The 24003-nt window shown below is 37.7% G+C and overlaps 1 protein-coding gene across 1 annotated transcript in view; it reads left to right on the plus strand.

Annotated features, from left to right (window-relative positions):
• Nucleotides 1–11811: 11811 nt before the first annotated feature.
• ZNF385D (zinc finger protein 385D) overlaps nt 11812–24003 on the plus strand; it is a 985910-nt gene continuing 973718 nt past the window's right edge. The window contains exon 1 of the mRNA XM_050779485.1: nt 11812–12144. Within this exon, the coding sequence (XP_050635442.1) occupies nt 12039–12144 (106 nt within the window). The 5' untranslated portion in view covers nt 11812–12038. The remainder of the gene's footprint in view (nt 12145–24003) is intronic.

The raw sequence follows: 24003 nt of genomic DNA on the forward strand, positions 1-24003 counted from the left end.
ACTTCTGCCTCACAAGAATGGGAATTCCATTATTCTTTTTAAGCCATTTCAAGCAGAATTTCTGTTACTTCCAGCCTAAAACATCTTAATTAAAATACCACAATTCCTAGTTTGGGTTTTGTTAACCTGCTATGATACATTAAAGATGTTTATTAAGACATTCCACATAAACAGTCCCCCTAGATTGTAATGATTTGTTTTCCAGTCTTTTACAGCTGTCTTATTGGCATCTAATTCAAAAGCAGATTTTTTGGGGTTTGCTTTTAAGTAGCTCTTATTTTGGAAATTTAAAAAGCATTAAATGTAATTTTCAGAGATGCAACATGTCTTTTTCACATTCATATTTCTTTGGTTTATGTGATTTTTAACTAAAATGCATACCTACAATAATAAGCATAACAAAATTGGCTGAATCTTAGTAAACATATGACTCAACTGGTAAGAACAGTAATTGCATGCACATGAAAAATAGTCTTCAGCCAGCTGAGAGCTTTCAGGGAAGGGGGCATCTGACAGGATGGGGGACTGAAGGCTATGGATTAATCTATCCCATTGTTGAATGGTGGTTAGGTAAGATCTACGTATCAAGTTGAGAAATATGCAATTGCCAGTTTTGTTTTTCAAAAGTTGTTGAGTATTGGCAATTTCAGATGTTTCAACTTACACACACACACACACACACACACACACACACAAACACATCCTTCAGTCTCCAGGATTTTAAATCCAATTAGGGACTAAGGTATAAGAAAAAAATCTCCAGTACAACCTAGTGTGTATGTTGGTGTCCACCCACATTCTCTCAGATTCATTTTTATTGTTTTATTGTTTTCACTTTAACAGCCAGCATCTGTGGCTCATTTTTAAATAGTTGCCCTTAGGCTACTGGAGCCACTTTGCCCTCCTATGCAGAGAGCTAGAAGTGCCTGAGAATGCACATCCTCCTGAGAAGCCTCAAGCAATGGTGAATGATGGATGTGGAAATATGAAAACCCAGCCCTCTGGTCCAGCGGCTGGAGCTGAACGGGATTAGGCTGAAGCCACTCTCTGTGGGACTTCACCTACATACTTGCTCCGCTTCCTCATATTCCTTTCCTTCTACCACTCTCCTACCGATTTCTTCTGGAGACTTTCCTTAATCACTTGCACCTTCAAATGAAGGGTGCCATTGGGGAATCTGTCATAGCACAACAGAAATAGTAAATGTAGACTAAGTGGTGTAGACTCAGAAATTAAGAATTGAGGACTGTCACTGCCAACTGCGGTGATGAAGACAGGCTTCTAAATATAGTAGAAACTAGATTTGATACACTTGTATCTATTCAACAAATGATTGTAGAGTGACTACAACGTGCCAATTAGTGGTGATGGCAATGGAGGCACTGTTCTCAAATTATGATCCCTGGACCACCAGCGAAAGCACCTGAGCATTTACTAAACATGGAAATTCTCAGACCCCAACCCAGAACTAACTTATCAAAAACTCTGGGGCCAGGGTCCAGCAGTTTGTATTTTTACCATCCTGCCAGGTGGTTCTGGTGCATATTCAACTTTGAAACTGCTGCACAAAGATCCGGTGACATATCTTATCTGCCAATTAATAATTGTGGGCTTGGAAAATTTATTTCATTTTCTGATGTTTAGTTTCCTTATATGAAAAAGGTAGGGGTGATGACATTTGCCTTTTGGGGGCCAAATAAGTATTAATTTTCTTGCCTTCATTTCTCTCCGTATTGGCTTCCTTTCCTTCTATTTCCCTCCCTCCTTCTTCTCTTCCTTCTCTCCTTCTTTCCCTTTCTATGTTTCTTATTCCCTCTCCCCTCCTTTTGTCCTTCTCTCCCTCTCTTCTTTTATCTCTCCCTTCCACTTCCTTCCTTCTTTCCTTCCTTCCTACCTCTTTCATTCCCTCCTTCATTCCTCCTTCTCTCTTTCTCCCTTCCTTCCTATGCCTTCTTTCCTATCCCTCCCTCCCTCCTTCCGCTTCCCCTTCCCCTTCCTTCCTTCCTTCCTTCCTTCCTTCCTTCCTTCCTTCCTTCCTTCCTTCCTTCCTTCCTTCCTTCCTCTTCCTTTCTACTTGTTTGCCTGATGTTTTCAACCTGGTTATGAAAGATGGGCTGAATTTCACTCGGTGGAAAAAGAGGACTAAACTTTCTAGGCAAGCATTCAAAAGCACGTGTGAGTCACAGCAGGGGGATCATTTGGCTATAAAGAAGTCATGGTGAAAGGATAGGAATGGCAGGTTATAATGAGGAAATGCGATTTCAGATGCTGTGTTGTAAACTATATTGTAAAGGCAATCATAAGGCATGGGGTGTGAAGGACTGGGAGTAACTTGGCAAAATGCATGATTTGGGCAGACTTATCTGGCACTGATCTACCCCAATTAGAGGAAGATCAAGATTTCAGCCTTAGAATTCAGTCAGTAAAGCTCATACATTAATGTTGGCAATTAATCCAAATGGGATCCTGAATCAAAATCCTGGCATTCTAAATATGAAGTAGAAATGAGTCTAAGTCCTGCTGAGCAGGGGAAATCAACTCGGCTGAAATTTAAGACAGAAAGTGAGTAAAGATGGCTTAGAGATACTCAACCCGATAGAATGGGAAAAATCACTAAAAGAGGAGTCAATGGGGGATAATGCTGAAGGAGACAGAGTTTGAGGTGAGGTGACATTCATGGGTTACTGTATTCATGCTTCTAGACATCCAGGAAAACAGCAAAGTTTCATAAATATCCTTGTAAAGATAGCTACATGGGCAAACTGAAATATATATAATTTACACACACACACACACATATATATTACAAACTTCACTCTCTGCTAACTTGCATAAGTACACAACAATTGATACATTAGTCTTGGGGAAGATTCCTGTTTGGATAGTAAGATGAAAGTATTTTGAAGCACAAATGAATTGTATTAGGTTGGTGAACACATAATTGTGGTTTTCGCCATTGAAGGTAATTTCAAAAACACACAATTACTTGTGAACCAACCTAATATATGTAGCACATTGTATCTGTGTGTGATTTTTCTTCTTTTGGCGTCTGCAAAATGTGCTGAGTTTATAGCAGCCACAGTACTCCATAAGATTGCTTTGTGTATTTCAAGTCTTTACCCCCATCTGGGCTAGATACACTGAGTGCTAAATTCACTTCCTTGTCATTCTATTCTCCTGTCAGCTTCCCATCCGTTGATCAAAAAAATACCCAGAATCCCCAGAGTCACACATAAATTCTACATTTGGCCATTCATTGATCTTTCTTATTTAGCATATACTTAAAAACCATTTTCTATTGATCATAATCCCCTCCTCAGTATCCAAAGTCTAATTATTTTGAAATATTTTTATGCATACTTCCATTAGTTACTCTAGAGTTTGACTAATAATGGGAAAGGACCTTTCTGTTTTTTTGTTTGTTTGTCATGGAAAAGTATGCTAATCAATGGCCTTTTCTGATGCCCTGTGAAGTTCTGTGAGGATTTTTCCTGGTATCTTAATTGTAGTAAAAGGGACACACTGGTGTTCTGGCATCACTCAGCCAAAACAAACAGAAGGAATGTTGTATTAAACATTTATGTGGAGTAATGGTTCAAAGCCAACCTGACCCATAGAAGAGCATAGCATGGTTCACTGTTGAGTCATTTGGTCAGAGACAGTCTGGAAAGATATTATTGTACAGCAAACATATCCTCCAGAGAGTTACAGAGAGAAGTGGGTTGCCTCAGGATATTCCAGAAGGATATTTGCTCCAGGAAAAAAAAAAATGTCTTAGAGAAACACTACAGAAATGATTCTCAAACTTGAGCATATATCAAAATACCTGAAGGTCTTGTTAAAACAGGACTGCTGGGATCCACACCCAGAGTGTCCTTCAGTAGATCAGGGAATGAGCCAGAGAATCTGTATTTCTAGTAAGTCTCTAAGTGATGTTGCTGCTGTTGATTGGTGACCGTTGGCTTAGAACATCCTCCAGAAAGAAAGCTTAGAGTCAGGCAGGAACAGGAAAAATTTTTTTTGCTCCCAATATTTTTTCAATTGTGCAGAGATTAATTTTCATAAAACACTATTTTGTTCATACTTCAAATTTGCTCAAATTGTTATTCTTCATTTTCTTCTCAATAAAAGCATAAAAACAAACCCCCAAATGAAAATCTTCAGCAGTATTCCAAATCTTCCACCTATATGCCTGAAATACTGGTACCTTTGCTTGTTCTCAAAACATTTTTAAGCCTTCATTCCCTACACATTTTTTCATTCTGTTGATTTTCCCTGGAATGCCATATTGTCTTCACCATCATTTTTGCCTTTCAAAGTCCAAAGCATTCTTCAAGACTCAACCTAATCCCTTCTCTTCATTAGGCTTTCTCTGATAAAGTGAAAACTTCTACCCTGAACTTCTTACAAACTTGTATTCCCTCCTTTTTTTTTCACAAAATCTTTCAGTGTCACCTATTGTAGCTAGGGCAAAAAACCCAAATACTTTGATATTTAACTTAGTGAAGACCTTTTAATCTTCATATTCACCTTATGAGATAGATACTATTATTATCCTCATTTTACAGATAATTTACTTCTATATACATCATTTACTTCTTAAGTTACATGATATCAAACATATGATTTTAAGTACATTTGTGTTCCCCCAAAGTACCCATTACCATGCCTTGCAAATGATAATGCTTATTAAAACAATTCCTGCATTCAATGTAGTCATCTTTTGTTTGCTATAAAACAGTAATAATAAAATATTCAAATTCTCATGCAGGTTAGTTCTGCAGGCTTCTATATGAACTTAATTCTGATTATTAGGAAAGGCTGGTTGATGCAATGATACAAAGTCCTGGTTCCCTGTCATCAGTTCAAGATAACTCTAAAGGGCCAATGCAGCCCAGAACTCCTGTGAGATTGACAGAGGCGGGTGTGGAAACTGCATTGTTGCTTTACCCATTCCCATATGCTCTATTCTCTCACATGCCTTGACCTCAATGGTTCTCCTCAACAAATAATCCTGCACACTAATTTCCATGTCTACAGATTCTGTTTCGTGAATAACCCAATCTAAGAAAAAAGGAGTATGGATGAACTACATTTATTAACTTTTTTTTTTAACTTTTTCAGAGACTGTGTTTGAGTGGAAATTGTACATGCTTTATAATCAGAGAGCTTGGAGCTTATCAGATATGATCTCAGGGAAGTCAATATCTCTGAGCCTCCATTTCTCATCTCAGAAGGGATAACTAATTAGGATTAAAGGTGACCAAATAAAACAACTACCGTGGCATTTGACGAAACATGGGCACTGAGTACATGGAGGCCTATAAGATTCAACCCTACCCACTTATAGGCCTCCACGTACTCAGTGAAGATAATATGGCACTGGAGTGATTCAACCCTAAATATTTAGGGCACATCTTCTTAACCCTTCCCAGATGTGCTTTTCATTCATTCTGTTGTGATACCATGCCTTGGTTTGTATTGAAAGTTTCTACTTAAAGAAGCCACATGAATACCAAGTTAACCAATGTTCTATAGGAGATATTTTCTTCCAAGTTTGAAAGTAGAGATTTCTTTTTTTCCACACCAGAGACTGGGATTTATAAAGCTTCACCTCAGATAATGATAGTTATATAACAGCACTTGACACTTGCTTCTCCTGGCTTCCAAGGCCTACAGACTGGCTGTATGTTACAGCAGTGGTGTTGACTCCCTCTGCTGACATGTCAGATGCTCCTCTCTTGACCAACACTTTCCTACTATGATTTTGTTTTGTTGTTATTGGCTTAGGATTTTGTTATAATTCTCCCTTTTGGAATATGTTAGACTAGACATAACATTGATCTGCATGATTCTGAATTCTTGAATTCTCTTCCCCACCAAAACCTCCTGATATGGAATTTTTTTCCTGTAAATTTCCTCACATGAAATACAATCTTCATTTTTTTTTCTTAGAAACTCAAATATTGGTTTATTTTGAACATCTTGCTTCCAGGTAGACAATCACACAATTTGAAAATATATATATTTAAATATCAACATATCAAATATAATTATATATATATATTAAAATATATATATGTCTTTTCCCCTCCAACATTAAAACCTCTCATTTCTATTTCAGGTCTTTATTCCTGAAAAACTCCACATCTTTCAGAGCAATGATAGATAATTCAAGAGATAATGGGGCAATTAGATAATTCAAGAGATAAGGGGTCAACTATTTTTAATGAGAGTAGATTTAGTGGGGGCATTTCTCTAGTGCTCTCCATTAGATATTACAGTTTTAGTTGTTGGCTTGAGATGGTTTTTAACGTGAGGAAGTGTTTTTTCTTGTCCTCATTTTTAAAACTTTTTTGGGGGAAATGTTTTTTTTTTATTATTATACTTTAAGTTCTAGGGTACATGTGCATAACGTGCAGGTTTGTTACATATGTATACTTGTGCCATGTTGCTGTGCTGCACCCATCAACTCGTCATTTACATCAGGTATAACTCCCAATGCAATCCCTCCCCCCTCCCCCTTCCCCCCTCCCCATGATAGGCCCCGGTGTATGATGTTCCCCTTCCCGAGTCCAAGTGATCTCATTGTTCAGTTCCCACCTATGAGTGAGAACATGCGGTGTTTGGTTTTCTGTTCTTGCGATAGTTTGCTGAGAATGATGGTTTCCAGCTGCATCCATGTCCCTACAAAGGACACAAACTCATCCTTTTTTATGGCTGCATAGTATTCCATGGTGTATATGTGCCACATTTTCTTAATCCAGTCTGTCACTGATGGACATTTGGGTTGATTCCAAGTCTTTGCTATTGTGAATAGTGCTGCAATAAACATACGTGTGCATGTATCTTTATAGCAGCATGATTTGTAATCCTTTGGGTATATACCCAGTAATGGGATGGCTGGGTCATATGGTACATCTAGTTCTAGATCCTTGAGGCATCGCCATACTGTTTTCCATAATGGTTGAACTAGTTTACAATCCCACCAACAGTGTAAAAGTGTTCCTATTTCTCCACATCCTCTCCAGCACCTGTTGTTTCCTGACTTTTTAATGATCGCCATTCTAACTGGTGTGAGATGGTATCTCATTGTGGTTTTGATTTGCATTTCTCTGATGGCCAGTGATGATGAGCATTTTTTCATGTGTCTGTTGGCTGTATGAATGTCTTCTTTTGAGAACTGTCTGTTCATATCCTTTGCCCACTTTTTGATGGGGTTGTTTGTTTTTTTCTTGTAAATGTGTTTGAGTTCTTTGTAGGTTCTGGATATTAGCCCTTTGTCAGATGAGTAGATTGCAAAAATTTTCTCCCATTCTATAGGTTGCCTGTTCACTCTGATGGTAGTTTCTTTTGCTGTACAGAAGCTCTTTAGTTTAATTAGATCCCATTTGTCAATTTCGGCTTTTGTTGCCGTTGCTTTTGGTGTTTTAGAGAGGAAGTCCTTGCCCATGCCTATGTCCTGAATGCTATTCCCTAGGTTTTCTTCTTGAGTTTTTATGGTATTAGGTCTAACATTTAATTCTCTAATCCATCTTGAATTAATTTTCGTATAAGGAGTAAGGAAAGGATCCTGTTTCAGCTTTCTACTTATGGCTAGCCAATTTTCCCAGCACCATTTATTAAATAGGGAATCCTTTCCCCATTTCTTGTTTTTCTCAGGTTTGTCAAAGATCAGATGGCTGTAGATGTGTGGTATTACAATCTTCATTTTAATGACCTTCAAATTCTCAGCCTCTTCTAATGTTCCTTGTCCATTACTCATCTTCGAACTTCATCTATATATTTTTGAACTTGAACCTTATCTTCAGCTCTCCTAACATGAGCTAACTACCAGACCTCACTACTAGCCACCATGCATTTAGTACTTGCTATGTACCAGCAATATGCTAAATGCTTTACAACGCTGGTTCTCAAAGTGTGGTTTCCTGGCCAGCTGCAGCAGCAGCAGCACTAGGAATTGTGAGAAACACAACTTCTAGAGTTCCAACCCATATCTGATATATTGGTAATTCTAGAGGTAGGGCCCAGAAATCTGTATTTTCACAGTCCCTCAGGTGATTCTGATGCCTTCTGATAAGCTCCGATCTCTCTGATTATAAAGCATGTACAATTTCCACTCAACTCCAGGTTTAAACATTTCAAAACTTCATACTTTCAATTTCTACTTTATGTAATCTCTCACTTGCTTCATGGCCCCATAATTTCTACCTTGTTGCTTACTAATTCTAGGTAGACCATGCCGTATATTTTATTTCTGTATTTACGTCTTCAGTATTACTGGGAGAGTAACACAATGCTGATAGTCTTTTTTATAATAAATGTATATTTTTGCCCCTGAAGCAGGTTCCCATGTGACTTAGTGATTGTTCTTTGCCTTTTGTTGATTCATTATAGTATCTCTTAGAACTTGTTCCAAATACTCCCCACATTTTTTTTAAGCTTACAATGCTATTTCTTGTTGACCAACAGATAGCAATAGAAATCCTCATCTCTGTTTTCCTGAAACAATATATCATTTTCCACTTACTTTCAACCCACTTTAGGATCTCAGTATCTCTCATTTCTATTCCTTTGTTGTTGTTTCTAAAAAACAGGTGACCCTTTTATTTGCTAAGATTGATTACTTACACTCTTGGTTCACTAGTTCTGTTTTCCTTTTCAGATACTACTCAATCAATTCTACCCTTCTTTCACCTGGAACTTCTTTCCCTCACTTTTGGCCCCTTAACCCAATCAGCAAAATATGTTTGGACTTTCCCTTTACTAAAGAGGAACAGCCTTTTCTGAAGTCCGCTATCAGCCATCTACCCTCATTCTCTCTTTTTCACCTTCAGTTCATAGTCAAATTTCTTTAAAGAATCATCTCACATTTTTCCTTGAATTCCTTTGCCACTCATAATTGTGATGCCTCTTTAGTGCAGCTGTTTTCTCAAATGCAATCAATTAACGCTTAGACCAGGTCCCTTTTCACAACAAAAACATTTTCTCAACGTGTATCCGTGTTTTCTCTTTAATCTCTCTGTGCCCACCTGACCATCTCTAGAGCAAAAGTTTCCCTTAGTTTCTATGACATTGAAATAACAGAACCCATGAATCTATCTTCACCCATCTTTTTGGTAGTGCTTTAGTGTCCCTTCTTTTTATCTAATAATTAACTTACTCATTAATTATTAAAATATTCAGGAACATTTTTAGAGCCTATTATCTGCCAAGCACTCAGTCAGGTGCTGGGGCTGTAACAGTTCAGAGGATACTCATGGTCCTTGCCCTCTCAGACTGAGCAGGTTAGTGTAGAAAATATAAATGGCAATGAAAAATCAGTACGTTATTTTTCATCCTTATAATCACTTTATGTGGAGGGTACTATTTTTCACATTTTTACAGAAGAGAATACTGAGAAACAGGGAAGTCATATAGCTCTAAGCTTTTGTCCTGAGTACTTTCGTTGCTTTCTATATTCTATCTCATAAACCTCACATTCTCCAATCAGTTGAACTCCATATACACGTCCAGAGCTCTAAAACACAAAAGCTAATACAGCCTCTAATGCAGAACCCATTTCCTTAGAGCAAAGCTTGAATTTCTAGCTGTATAAGGATCTCCACCTGAACATCTCCCACAGCCCTTTGACTATAGCTGCCTAAAGAGAACTCATTATCTCACAACCTTTCCTAAACAAACATTAAAAGAAAACTGAACAACTGTAAGTTCCCTTCTTGGGTTCTCAACTCCTAATAATGTCATTATTTTTCTAGTTCTCCAGGGACAGAAAGTTAGAGATATCTTTAATAAATGTGTCTTCACATAATTGCTACATGTTGTTAGTTACATCTCAGCAATGTCTCTCTTTAAACATCCTTGCATTTCATTCTCCACAGCTGCTATCACTGTTCTCACCTTCATGATCTTTTACCTAGTGCTTCCACGGCCTCCTGAATGCTTTCTACAGCTCTGCTATTTTCTGGTTCTAGATCATCTTATCAACTTGTTATAGCAAATTAATCTTTTTGGTACATTCCTGGTCATGGACATCCCCTGCTCAGCATTTCTGGAGTGAAATACAAATTGCCCAGGCTAGCAATTAGAACCCCACTTAACATCTTCCAAATCATTTCTTCTACCTTCCTCCATGCACTGTATGCTCTGGGTAGAAGGGTAGACTACTCCCTTCCTTTTTATCTCTGTCAGACAAAATCATATCATATTTTAAGTCCTCTGTCAAATGACCTCCCTTCAATGAAGTATCTCCAGACTTCACTGCCTTTTGAACTTTGCTAATGTGTTTGGTGTTCTCTTCTAGCACCATAGTCTGCCGAATATGGCACTTATTGGTATGTTGTCAGATTTCTCCTTCAAAGCAGGAGCAGGTCCAGTTTTTTTCACTCCCGGGAAAGTCCTTTACCATAGTAAATTAGGCTTAGTAAGTACTTACTGAATTGAAATAGAAGGATGGGTGTTTGCATCCAGATGAAAACATGGAAAAAGAGAAAGGATCAAACTAACTTATCAGTCATGCTAATTAAAGCACAACAGATCTTTTGGTGCGTTGACTATATTTCTGTCTTTACTTTTTTGTTCTTGGCATTTGCTCTTTTTGTTTATCTGTGGGTTAAGTGATTTGGCTACTTGTTAAAGCACACTTGAATAGTGCTGCATGTCTGGAAAAGTCAACGATGGCCTCCTGGGAGGAACAGACTGCCCCTTAGAGGATATTACTTACATTTTCTTTCTAAATGAGGGTGTGTTTGTGGAGTGGTCACTGTGGATTGTTTTTCAGAGCTTCTCTTGAGAATATGTAGAGCGGTGAATTACCAAAATCTTTCTACCCTGTTATCAGCATTAGTATTCATAATGATTTTAGCAGGAGCAATTATTAATAACAATAATGAGAAGCTTGCCTGTAGGGTATTTTATCCTTTGGCACTGTGTTCATAAGTTATTTGGCCTCCATAGCATCATGAAACCCCATGAAAACAGGGCTTGTTTTATTTCAGATTATCTTACAAATAATGGCTCAGCTGACATTAGAAAGCAGGTTTATTCTGTTCATTTGTGTTTTGTAACTCAAAATGTGGTTCTTGAATCAGCAGCCTCTGCCACACCATTAAAAATACAGAATATCAGGCCCCACTCCAGACCTATTGGATCGCAATCAGAACTGTAATAAAATCCCAAGGTTATTCCTGTGCAAAGTAAAGTTTGAGAAACACCCACTTTAGGTCCTAGAGCAGAGCAACAAAAGGTATTTCATCCCTAGGGTGCTGTAGTGTGTGCGCGCGTGTGCTTGTGAGAGAGAGAGGAGACAGACAGGTAAGGGGACAGAAATCTCAGCAGGATATGGGTCCCTCCAGAGGGATTGGCATGTGGGATTTGTGGATGTGGGACTCCCCTGTATACTTGCAGTAGCTTCACCAGATTTCGTTGCATCTGCTGTCTAAGATTATTGAGGTTAGCGTTATTTATAGTGAAATATGAGAGTTGAGAGTGTGGGGGAAGTTGTTGTCAGGTACTGCACCCAAACCGGGAGGATAAAGGAGCTAAGCACAAAAGGAAAGCCCGTTTTCGAGCCTCACTCAAAAAGCAGCTCACTCAAGCTCATTTCCAGTATCTCTAGTTTCTAGATGCATTTCGCCTCCCCGTGTTTCCCCTTAACACCCACGACCCAATCACTCCATTAAAGCTAGCTCCTCGCCTCTAGTCTCCAGGTTTCTTTTTTCCTTGTCATCAGTCTCCCTCTCTCCCGGCACCCTCAGGCCGCGGGCCCCTCCCTCCGCGTGGGCTCGCACCTCTCCCCAGCCTGGTGCACCTGGGCTGACGCGGGCTCGGGACTTGTGCGGAGCGCCGCGAGCGCGGCGGAGGCAGAGGAGCGCTGACTGCCACCTCCAGCCCGTGCGGGAGGGACAGCACGCGCTGCGCAACGGGGACGGTTCTCCTTGGCCGCGGCTCAGGGCTCGCGGCGACCACCGCCGTTGAAGCTGCGGGAGGGCAGCCGTGAGTCTCCCGGGACAGCCAGCCCCGGCGGCTGCTCCTCCCGGATGCCAGGGCCAGGGCGCCGGGCGGCCGCCAGCAGGAGAATGAAGAGCTCGGTGGGAGGAAGGAGAGAAAAGCTCCTGGGGGCGCCGAAAGCTCAGCACAGCCGCGGTAAGTTGAGCGCAAAAAGAGGTGTCTCGGTTCAGGTGGCGGAGTTGGTTGGGGCGGGGGGCAAAGAGCTAGGGTTGCGCCTCTGTGGGATACCAGGCGCGAGGGGCTGGGGCTCACATGGGGGGCACGGAATGGACATTCGCACCGCCCAGACCTTGGACCACCTCTCCGGTATCCCGCACCATCGGTCCACACCCCCTGCCTCTTCTCGGTGCCACCGAGAGGAGATGTGAGGTTGCGGGGCCAGAGTGAAGAGCGCGGAGCTTGAGGGTCTCAGGTCACAGCTCACTGCTGAGAACCAAGGGGCAGGGGAGGCCGAGGCTGGGGGGCGAGGTCAGCCTGGTTCTGACCAGAGTCGAGGGCTGGGCCACCCGGGAAGGACGTCCTGCTGTCTGTCTCCCATTGGGTGTATGCGAGGCGTGCTCCCTCCTCGGGGGAAACCTGGCGAAGTTGTTGGGATAAAGAAACACAGCGGGACAGCTTCCTGTTTCCTTTTCGTTTCCTTTCTTCTTCTTCTTTTTTTTTCTTCTTTTTTTTTTTTTTTTTAATACTTAAAAAAAGAGAGAGAGAGAGAGAGATGCACGCGTTTTGAGGGCAGGATAAGAAGCTATTGAGTTATATGAAGCCTCTCTCCAAGGAAATCACTTTGACATTTAGGGTGGGGTTGGGAGGCTGAGTGTAAGCCAGAGCTCCTGAATCTGATCGTCTTCTTGGCCATCTAGTGCCTCTTTTTACGCTTCCATTGGGTACCTGGAGGACCAAATTAGAAGAAAGCACAGGGTTGTGTACCTTTTGACCTCTTGCATCTTGGGAGGCGTTTTATTGTGCGTATGAATTTGGGTCACAGGACACCTGCAGCCTCCAAAATGGTGTCACCCTGTGTGAAATGCCCAATTCCAGATTAGTCCTCCTTACAGTCGGGCTTGTCCACCTCATGTGCTTCTGGAGATTGTGTTGATGGGTGGTTTAGCCCAAGCTGGTCTGTGATTTCAAACGAGTGATGCGTGGTTCCTGGGCATTGGAGTGTCTTCAATTCTGGAACCTTGAACTGACGGAGAAGAACATCTGACATTCTGTAGGTGTAACTAAGGACCCTAGAGCTGGCGCTGTTCTATGCTAATCCTGCGGTGTTCCCGGAATGTGATGGGGAAATCGTCTGTGTTCTGCTGAGTCTATTTGCTAGCTGGTCTTTTAAATGTGCCTTTCAGGTGACCACTGAATTCTGGTTCACGATGTTTTCTAAAACCGACTGGAAAGGTCTCCCTCCTTCTGGGTTGTTGTGCCACTCGTTGGCCTATGCTGGGTAATTCAGTCACACTACTCTGGTCTCTAAGCATGAAAGGCAAATATGGGTCATTTCAAATTATGTAGATTGATGCAACACAGCATGTGCAGGGTTTGCTGCAATTTCTTCACATTTCTTTCCAGATGTTTTTTAGAAATTAACTTGAGCACTCTCTTCATGGAGCTAAAATGTAGACTGGGAGAATGGGCAAACATCTTGAGTTAATGTATTATCTCAGATTTAAGGAAATGAAGTGCTGGAAGTTGTCTGTGTTAGGAGAAAGAGACCTGAGCTAAAAATCAGGGCTTCTGAATTATTTTTGCTCTACGACAATGTGACTGAGGAATCTTTGGGGTTACTTAATAATACTAATAATACCTAAAACGTGTTTCCCATTCACTGAACACGAAACTCTACAGCTACAGTAAATGCATAACAATCCCAAGAAGGTGGCGTTGTTACCATCTCCATTCTGTAGACAAGGAAAAGGAGATTTATAGATGTTAAATTGGGAAAAGTCCCAGAGTTAGTGTTTTTGTAATCCAAGATTGCAGAACTCCAAAGTCAGTTGTTAACCCCTACACAACCTCTTTGAGCCCTACTTGAAAAATGAGAGTAATATACCTCTCTAAGTTTAAATTCCATGAAAAATTCATACAGTGATGGTAATATCATAGATTGATTCATATGCAACCATTTCAGGTATTTAATATAACAGAATGCAGAATTTGAGACGTGAAATCAAATAAAAATTGTGTGGCACTTATATAATTCAGCCTGCCAGTTCTAGAGAGGGCAGAACACTGAGATCTTAGTGTTCATCTTGAATGACGCTCTTTGAGTCCTGTTATTGTAAATCAATAGTGCTGTATTATAGCCCTTGTCTTAACAATGTGTGATTTATAACATCAAACACGTCTGGTGCTAACATCGTATTTGTATGACTATAGAGTTATCCTGAGGTCTACATGAACACTTTCATATTTCAGCCAGCTTATAATTAAAGCTCAGATCCTGACAGGATTTTAAATTTCCATTAAGAGGTACAAGCAGCTTGTTTTAAAATTTCCTTTTTATTTTCAACAGTATTTTCAAAACAATTACTCCCCCTGCTGTGATTTGCTATTTACCAGGTGCATCTAAAGTTCAATAATGAAAATGTTTGCAATTCAAGAAAACATAGTGTTTCATCTATAGTAACAAAGATTAGATGAGTCACATCTAACTTAGGGTTGTTTTTTTTTTGAAATTTAATTAAAATGTTGCATTTCTCATTGCCAAGTGTATGCAGGTAGCTGAGTATACAGCATCCCTTATTTTCTTGTAATCTCCAACTTCATAAACTCATTACTTATGAGTTCTTCAGCTACTTATGAGTTCTTCAGCTACTACGTTAGTACCTGTCTATAAAGATTTTGAGGTTTTAAAAGTAGGAGTAAGAACAAATAAGATAATGTTGTCATGTTTCTTCACTAACTATATACTTTATTTTGAGAGTGATGATATATTTTAAGTCACAGATCTTATTCATACATGAATGGAATTATCAAATAAAAGTTGTATAAACCCATTGGGATGCTAATGCTATTAATATTCCAAATTTGTGAGGAGCTTTGGAAAATAGAAAATCTTTGAGAAATTGAAGATAACTTACTATGTTTCATTGTATTTGCATGGTACCTTACTGTTTTCAAATAAATCTGCATGTCTCATAATAACTTGCCTAGAGATTATTTTTGGCAGTAGGTAAGGAAGTTTCTATAGTAGCTAACATATTTAACCTTAGAACAGTATTAAAGTAATGAAAGTAATTATGAACTTGAATCGTCAAACTGCAAAATGTTTTACGACAATGGGAGTCTTATAAATGGTTAGCTTTATAATCACATGTATGTATTTTCTACTGTTTTAAAAATGTTTTTTTCATAGTCACACAAGACTAATATTTTATTTGATATTATTTGGCGATTTGAACAACCAGATCTCTGAAAGGTAATTTAAGCTCCATAAACATGAGTCACACTGACATCCCAGATTGCAGAAACTGATATTGGAAAAGGATCTGTAATTTTGAATGTTTCAAGAGCTTGGAACTCAAGGTGGATGGTACTTCTTAGTTTTCTGACAAGGACTCTAAAGTGAGAGATTGAATAAAATAAAGCCGGTGAGTTGAAAATCAAGCAAGTGCTTAAATTGCCACTTAGGAAGCTGAGATCAGCTTCTGTAGATTACACACCCAAAAACTGCCAGTGTAATTTATGTTTCGAACAAGTAGATGACACACTGGAGATCATTTAAAACATTCTAGTACATTAAAAATGTATTTATTTCTACTTTTTTTAGAGCCTGATAAAACTAGTGATGTCTTCTTGCTATGGATTGAATGTTTATATCTCCCGCAAATTCATATTGTGAAGCCCTAACCCTTAATGGGATAGTATTTAAGGTGATGCCTTTGAGAAGTGATTTGGGTTAGATGAGGTTATAAGGGTAGAGCCCTCATAATGGGATTAGTGCTTTTATAAGATGAGGAAGAGATGAGGACCCTCTCTTTCTCATGTGAAGATGCAGCAAGAAGATAGCCATCTGCAGACCAGGAAGAGGGCCCACCCCATTTATTGAATCTGCTGGTACCTAGATCCTGGTCTTCACAGCCTCCAGAACTGTGAGAAATAAATGTTTGTTGTTTAGCCACCTAGTTCATAGTATTTTGTTGTAGCAGCCCATACTGATTAAGACACCCCCCATTTTGGAGTAACTCATGATTAACATAAAAAAATTGCAATTAGAGGAAGTTGAAGGACAGCCAGGGGCAGAGAGTAATCAAATTATTTTGCAAGGCCTTTATCCTATTATAAATGTGCTTTTAATCATATTCAGAGAATTCTGTACTACTTCTAGTAGTTTGCCTAGATTGGGATATGTCTCAAAGAGTATCTTATTCCTAACCTCCTGATAAATCAGTCGAGTATACTAGAACATGGTTTTAGAATAGGATAAAGACCTTCAGATTGCTCAATTACTTTATTTATTTACCTATAATATCATCCTACCTTATGTTTAATTTTTTCACCTTATTTGCAAACAGAGGGACAGTTCTCTTTATTTATGGAATTATATCTACCAAAACAAGCCAGCATGTTGCATTTCAAAACAGGTATTTTTAGTGAGAAGTTTTCAGTAAGAGAGTTTTCATTTTCCTTCCTTGTAGTTATGCAGCCCATCTTTCAGGAAACAGTACTGATTCTGATGTGCCTTGATTAATCATTAGACCTATTTGTCCCCATGAGAATAAAATACATTATTATGCCACAGTGTTAGGAAGCTCCATTTGAGGATTTTCCTGAGAGTCTTTCATAACATGAGGTCAGATGTTCCCTGTTAACTTTTTTTGTTACCTTATGTGTTCTGATTTTATTACTAAAAAGTTATTCCCTGCAATTTTTATGATAGAAGAGATTATTAGAGACTTTTTTCCTTTGCTTCTCCAACAATCTCCCAACTATCCTCAACTGAAATGAGAGAAAAAAAGAATGAAATGTGTCTTTTCTTTCAAGTGCTCCTTAAACAAAAGAATAACACAGGAAACTCCAGAAGGCATTCTGAAAAAAATCTAGATTTTAAAATTGTATTTAGTTACATACAACTTCCAGAAGTTAGCGGTCTCAGTTTCCTAACGTCATCCAAATCACCTGGAATTTAAAGAACAAAGGTTCCATGTACTGGACCGAGTTCTCAGGTGGCTATAAATTCTACATTCACAGTGACTTCATAGTATATTCTATTCATAGTAAAATTTAACATTAAATCATAGAGAAAAATAGTGATTTAGCATGGTGTAGCATTTTAAGAGTATGAGTTTGAGAACTAGGCTGACTGGGTTTGAATCCTTGTTTTATTTTCTTTAAAAGTGGTGAGAATTTAATCAATGTCTTGCACTTCTCTTTGCCTCAGTGTCCTCATCTATAAACTAGTGAAAATAAATCTCAGAGCACGGATTGAAGACTGAATAAGGTGATACACGTAAAGTGTTTTGAATAGTGTGTAGTACCTAGTAAGACATAAATGTTAGCCATTTTTATTATCATCATATATTAGTTTTCCATGGCTACTGTACCAAGATTGCCATAAACTTGGAGGCTTAAAACAACAGAAATGTATTCTTTCAAAATTCTAGAGGCCAGATGTTTGAAATTAGTATCACTGACCAAAAACCAGATGTTGGCAAAGATTTGCTCTCTTAGAAGGCTTTAGGGGAGAATCTTTTCCTGGCCTTTTCCAGCTTCTGTTGCCATTCCTTGACTTGTGGCCACATCACTACAATCTCAGCCTTTGTCTTCACTGCCTTCTTCTCTGAGTCTGGTCTCCCTTTGTTCTCTCTTATAAGGACAGTTATATTTGCATTTAGGGCCTACCCTTATAATCCAGGATAATCTCCCCACTTAAAAATCCTTAATTTAATAACATATGAAAAACCCTTTTTCCAAATAAGGTTATCATCTACAGGTTCTAAGGATTAGGAACTAATGTATTTTCAGTAAGCACTGAAGATTACAGGAGTGGGAGGAGGATGTACATTATTGTGTCCACCATAATCATCTTTTAAAAAATACTATGTTTGATGTGTGAAAAGACAGCAGACCCGACATAAGTAAAACGTAAAAAATGCAGAAAGGACCAGAAATTTATTTTTAAAGTACATTATTTTAATATGTTTTAATTTTGATCAGATTTTGAATCAAAGATGTACTGGGCAATCAATTATTTTCTGCTCTCTTTGCTCTAATATAATGCCCTCAATAAATATTTTATGAGTGATTACTGTGTACCTGGAGAGTGCTAATGCTGGGAATATCAAAGTTGACAGAAAAAGTGAGACCCTGTCCTCATGGTGTGTAAAGACCAGTGTATAAACAATAGCATTACTCTAGACAATGACTACCTTATTAGTATTGCGTACTTGTATTGGGTGTAGTTGGCTCTTTTTGTTTAACCTCAGCATTTTAGGGGCAAGGAAGTATTATTAAACTGACTTTAGAGATAAGAAACTATGCCAAAGGATATATACACAGCCGGGAAGGGCCAAATTTTGAACTCTGCTTCCTCTGATTGACTGTACCATATATGACTTGACACAAGATAAAGAATAAGGACAAGCTTAAAAGTAAATAAAAAATTTGTTTAGAAAGATAAGCATCTCATCGACTGACCACATAATGTAATTACATAGAAATATCAACTAATGAGATGTTCTGGTTAGTTGGGCTTTGGTTCAACCAGAAAGGTAAGAACTACTTTTTAGCATTCCTTTTTGTTTTTCACAATTTTTTCTTAGATATTAGTTAATATTTCACCCTCAGTGAATAGACAGTGTTTACTTATTTATACTTTATCTTTTTTATTTTTGTCATAAAATATATGTAATATGAAATTTATCATCTTAATCATTTTAAGTGCACAGCTCAGTGTACATTCATATTGTTGTGCAAGGATCACCACCATCCATCTCTAGAACTCTTTTCATCTTGCAAAACTGAAACACTATATCCATTAAACAGTTGTTCCCCGTTCTTCCCTGCCCACAGCCCCTGGCAACGACCATGCTATTTTCTGTCTCTATGATTGATTTTGATTACTTTAAGTACCTCATATAAGTGGAATCATACAGTATTTGTCTTTTTGTAATTGGCTTATTTCACATAACTTGATTTCATCCATGTTGTAACATGTGTCAGAATTTCCTTCCTTCTTAAGGCTAAATCATATTCCACTGTGTGTTAAGACATTTTGCATTTCTTGTCAACTGTCCATAGATGGCTTTGGTTTAGCTGTTGTATAAAGCTGCTTCAGTTTAATGTTGCTATAAACATGAGTGAACAGATATCCCTTAAGACTCTACTTTCAGTCCTTTTGGAATACACTCAGAAGTGGAATTGCTAGATGACATAATATTTCTAATACTTTGAAGAACTGCCATACTGTTTCTACAGTGGCTGTACATTTTATATTTCCACCAAAAGCCTACAAGTTTTCTAATTTTTCCACATTTTCCCCAATGCATATTTTCTATTTTTTTTATAGTGGCTATCCTAATGGGGGTGAAGTGGTATCTAATTGTAGTTTTGATTTGTATTTTCCTAAAGATTAGGGATGTTGAGTCTCTTTTCATGTGCTAGCTAGCCATTTGTATATCTCATTTAAAGCAATATTTAGTCAAGTCTTTTGCCCATTTTTAATCAGGCTGTTTGTTGTTGAATTTTAGGAGTTCCATGTATATTCTAGATATTAATCCTTAATCTGATATATGATTTGTAAATATTTTCTCCCACTCTGTGGTTATCTTTTACTCGGTTTCTATGTCTTTTTTTGCACAAAATTTTAAAATTTTCATAAAGTCCTATTTGTCTATTTTTGTCATTGTTGCCAGTGCCTTTGATGTCATATCCCCAAACTCATTGCCTATTCTAAACCTTTCTTTAAAATAATGGGTTTAAGATGACTTTAAAAGTATATAAAGGATCACTAAATCAAATTCCAAAAAAAAAGAGCCTAGAATGATTATGAAATAACTATAATTACAGACTAGAATATGAATACTATCACAAACAATGTTGAACATCAAGAGGTAGAAACCCCATAAAGCGTGATTCATTTAAGTACAGTTCAATATTAAGCAAAGCTAACTCATAAGCACATTGTGGTTAATGTTGAGGGAGAAGGTAAGATGCCAAAATGTTCTGTTTCCTGCTTTGGGGTGTTGGTTACCTAGGAGTGTTCACTTGTAAAAATTCATTGAGTTGTATAAATATGATCTACGCAGTACCCTGTATTTGAATCATACTTTAAAAAAGTTTAAAAAGCGAAGCATTGAGACACTCATGGTAAAGAGAAATTTCCTTAAGAATAGAAAAGTTAAGTAAAGAAGTACTCAAACCTGTGTTCTGTAAGAATACACACTCACCAGACTTGGTCCATCAATTTAACCATAAGTTTTTAAACAGCCATTAGACCCAAAGAAGCAGATATAATCAGAAGACTATTTTTTTTCCAGATAAAGAAAACATTCTTGGTACTGAATCTGAAAAAAAAAAATGTTTCTCTTGAGTCTTCATAAAGAAGGAATTGAATGGTTCAGTGAGCAATATCCTTGTTAATGTAGCAAAGATTTGAACAGGAATCATACTTACAGAATATAAAGAAGTTTAGTTATTGGATGCCTCCTTGTCTGACTTCAAACATTTTAATTTCTAGAATGATGAGGAGGCTACATACCTCTTAGACAATGCCCTATCCATTTTGCACCTTTTAATGATGCTTTTGACAGTGAGTGCAGGCCAGTAAGCTTGAGCTCATGTATTCTGACAAATTCTGAGTGCTCATAGACTTTGTGAAGGTTTAGAAGCTGGGGTCTGCTTGACTCTTTGGGGAATCTGAGAAAATTGATTCCTTCCAGGAAAGAAAGAGTACCTCTAAGTTGGCAGTAGTGGTCAAGGTCCAGGCAGCGGTAGACCTTGCCCTCTACTGCCATCTCAGAGATATACTCTCTTGCCTGGAAAATATCAATTTCTCAGGTTCTCCAAAGAGGAACTTATTGAGAAGTAATAAGTAGGGTACAGTGAACTAAGGTGGACTTCTCTTGATAATTCAGTTCTTTGCTGATCTGGTAGAACATCAGTAATCTCGACAGTGAGTTCTGTGACAGTAGAGATTTTGTTTTGTTATAACTCTTTCTTGCAATGCCTGTCAGTGCCTTGAACAAAGTTGGTGCCCCCAAACATTTGTGAAACAAGTAATTAAATTCTGCCTGGTGGACATAGGGGTTGTAGAAAATTGAGTTGAATAGCTATCCAGAGTCTAAATATATTCTGCAATTTGCCTTAAAAACAGCGTAATACTCTGTCATCTAGGAGTGTTCCCTTGTAAAAATTCATTGAGTTGTATAAATATAATCTATGCAGTACTCTATTTGAATTACACTTTTAAAAAGTTTAAAAAGCTAAGCATTGAGACGCTCATGATAAACAGAAATTTCCTTAAGAGTAGGAAAGATAAGTAAAGAAGTATTCAAACCTATATTCTGTAAGATATGATTTTGATATGGCTTTCCATTTGTTCTCTCCCAAATAAAGAAGATACATCTCAATTACTGGTTAATTGACAGCTTCTAGTAGATTGAGTTAAAAAAGTATTTTAGGACCTCATGAAGAAGAGTTTGACTTTAGAAAATTGCTGTCAATAAACAGTTTTTTAGTTCCTATGGAATTTGGTGAACGGTTGGATCTGTAACAATTTTTTATTAATTAGTGGCATAATTTTTAATTATTCAGAAATTATGTCTAAACCAATATATTCCACATTGCTCCTTCATAAATAAAAATCAATACAAGTAAATCTAAAGAGATGATACTTAAAAATAAAGTCTTCTCATTTTAGATCGTAAATTAGAACATGTGTTTTTAATTTAAATTTTCAAGAATTGAAGAACCACTACAAAAAAAGCCAGGAAAAAGAATTCCTTTCTTAAAAAGTTGCCCTTAACAAAAGTAAAAGTTTCCATAATTCAGAATTTTTAGCAGGCATAAAGGATTTGAAAAAAACAAATAGCATACATCCATATTAATATATTAATAATATAATTATAACTAATAATAAAAAAGTCTGCCATTAGAAATGATGGGATTTACATTTCTATGTCTATTTAGAGCAAAATGTTTTTATTTTTTCCTACTAGTTCACATACTAAAAACTTACATTGAAACAGTATTTCACAGAACACAAAAGTTACTGTTGGAATTATTGTTTCTTCCCACAAATTTGGTGCGTTGGCATTACTATTGGCTACTTTCTTTTTTTAGATAAGGAAGCAAAACTAAGGTCAAGTGATTTCCAAGATCAAGTAATTTGTGGGTGGCAACATTAAATAGTGAACTATTTTTGACTCAAAGCCTGGTGTTCTCTCTGCTTCCCTGAATAGTTTCCTTCTCTTTCCACATATACAGAGAAATAGCTTCTGCTAAGTCTATCATACATTGGAATGATTTACTGGAGGAAAATGATATTACATGAATGGAATGGAGATGAGAACAATCAATAAATGACAGTATTAAGGGAGCACTAATGAAACTTTAATTTGAAAACTGCTTCAAAATGCATCCAAGATAGGCTTCATAACCATAGTCAGATTTGATGTGAAGATAACCTACTTTTATGCGAATGCTGAAGTGACATTAACAGTTTTGTACCTTGATGTGGTCCTTAAGGAAAATTGTCAGGGCCATTAATAAGTTTCTAAATTGATTAGGCTAATTTGGTACTCTAAAAGACATCTTCCTATAAATTAATGCTACTTATTACATTCTGATTACAGCAAATTGCTTGCTTTCCATGCCCAAGTTTGAAAGTTTCCAGTCTCTGCATTTTTGTCCTTTCCCAGTTGTTGGCTTTCTATTTGGTCTTGCCACGTCGGAACAATGAATCATCTTGTCCATTAGCTGAGTTTGGAAATTCTGTGTTATTCAATGAACTTGTTTTCACATCATCCCTTTGATAATTCAAAACCTGGCAACTTAACTACTTTCCCAGATGTGTTTGTGATGCAACATCAACTAGTTTTGTTTTGAGCAGCAAAGGCTGTGACTTTTTATACTCATAAATGAAATGGGATATTTTAATAATCGACCTTGTGTTTCAGAATAATAAAAGGTTTGGGTAATAATAGTGATTAATCTCTAGAGGGGTCACCTAATCAAATAATATTAGAAGGTTCTCAATTTTTATAACCTGAAGGAAACAGAAATGTGCCAACCGAGTGATTGCCTCTATTAATAGCATCTCGTAGGAATACAGTTACTCATTTCTGTTTCATAAATTCCCACTAAAGGGGAGTCTAAACATTAAAAATGAAGCGTTGTTTCTTTGTTTCTAACAGTTAAAGCGTGAATACAGAAGTGAGACAATGTATGTCAACACAAAGCACCCTTCGAGCTCCCTACTGCAAATAGGGCATATGAGGGCATTGGTGTTTGTTCCAACTTGAAAGAGTTTTTTAAGACTTCATGTCATTACTTTATTACTAAAATAAACAGCCATGAATCTTGGAAGCTGGCTCTTACTAAGGTTTTAATAAATTGAGTCTAAGAAATGATAATAGTAATATATTATTAAAATTTGGATGATTATCATCAAGTATATAGAAAACACAGTGGAGCATGTCCTTTAAGATACTGCCAAGTACTGTGCTATCTTTATTGTGTTTGGAACTAAACCTGTGGCACTGACTTCATGAGTGTGTCTGTGTGTGGACAGGAGTATAATGTGTGTATACAAACTGAAATAGTTTGGAAGTCATTGAGAGGCTAGTTTGAGGATGGCTTGGCATACCTTCGTGGAAAATAATTACAGGAGTTTGGCCCAAATAAATATAAGTACCAGGCACATGTTTTAAAGAAAGAAAGAATGCTCTTCATTACTAGCTGTGGTTTATTTAGCATTTGGCTTCTTAGTTCCTGAAGTTTTTCAGCAAATGAGACAAGTTGTAAGAATTAAACTGTGAATACTTTCCAAGAAAACATCAG

Source organism: Macaca thibetana, chromosome 2 (assembly GCF_024542745.1).
Source record: "Macaca thibetana thibetana isolate TM-01 chromosome 2, ASM2454274v1, whole genome shotgun sequence".
Classification (NCBI taxonomy): Eukaryota; Metazoa; Chordata; class Mammalia; order Primates; family Cercopithecidae; genus Macaca; species Macaca thibetana.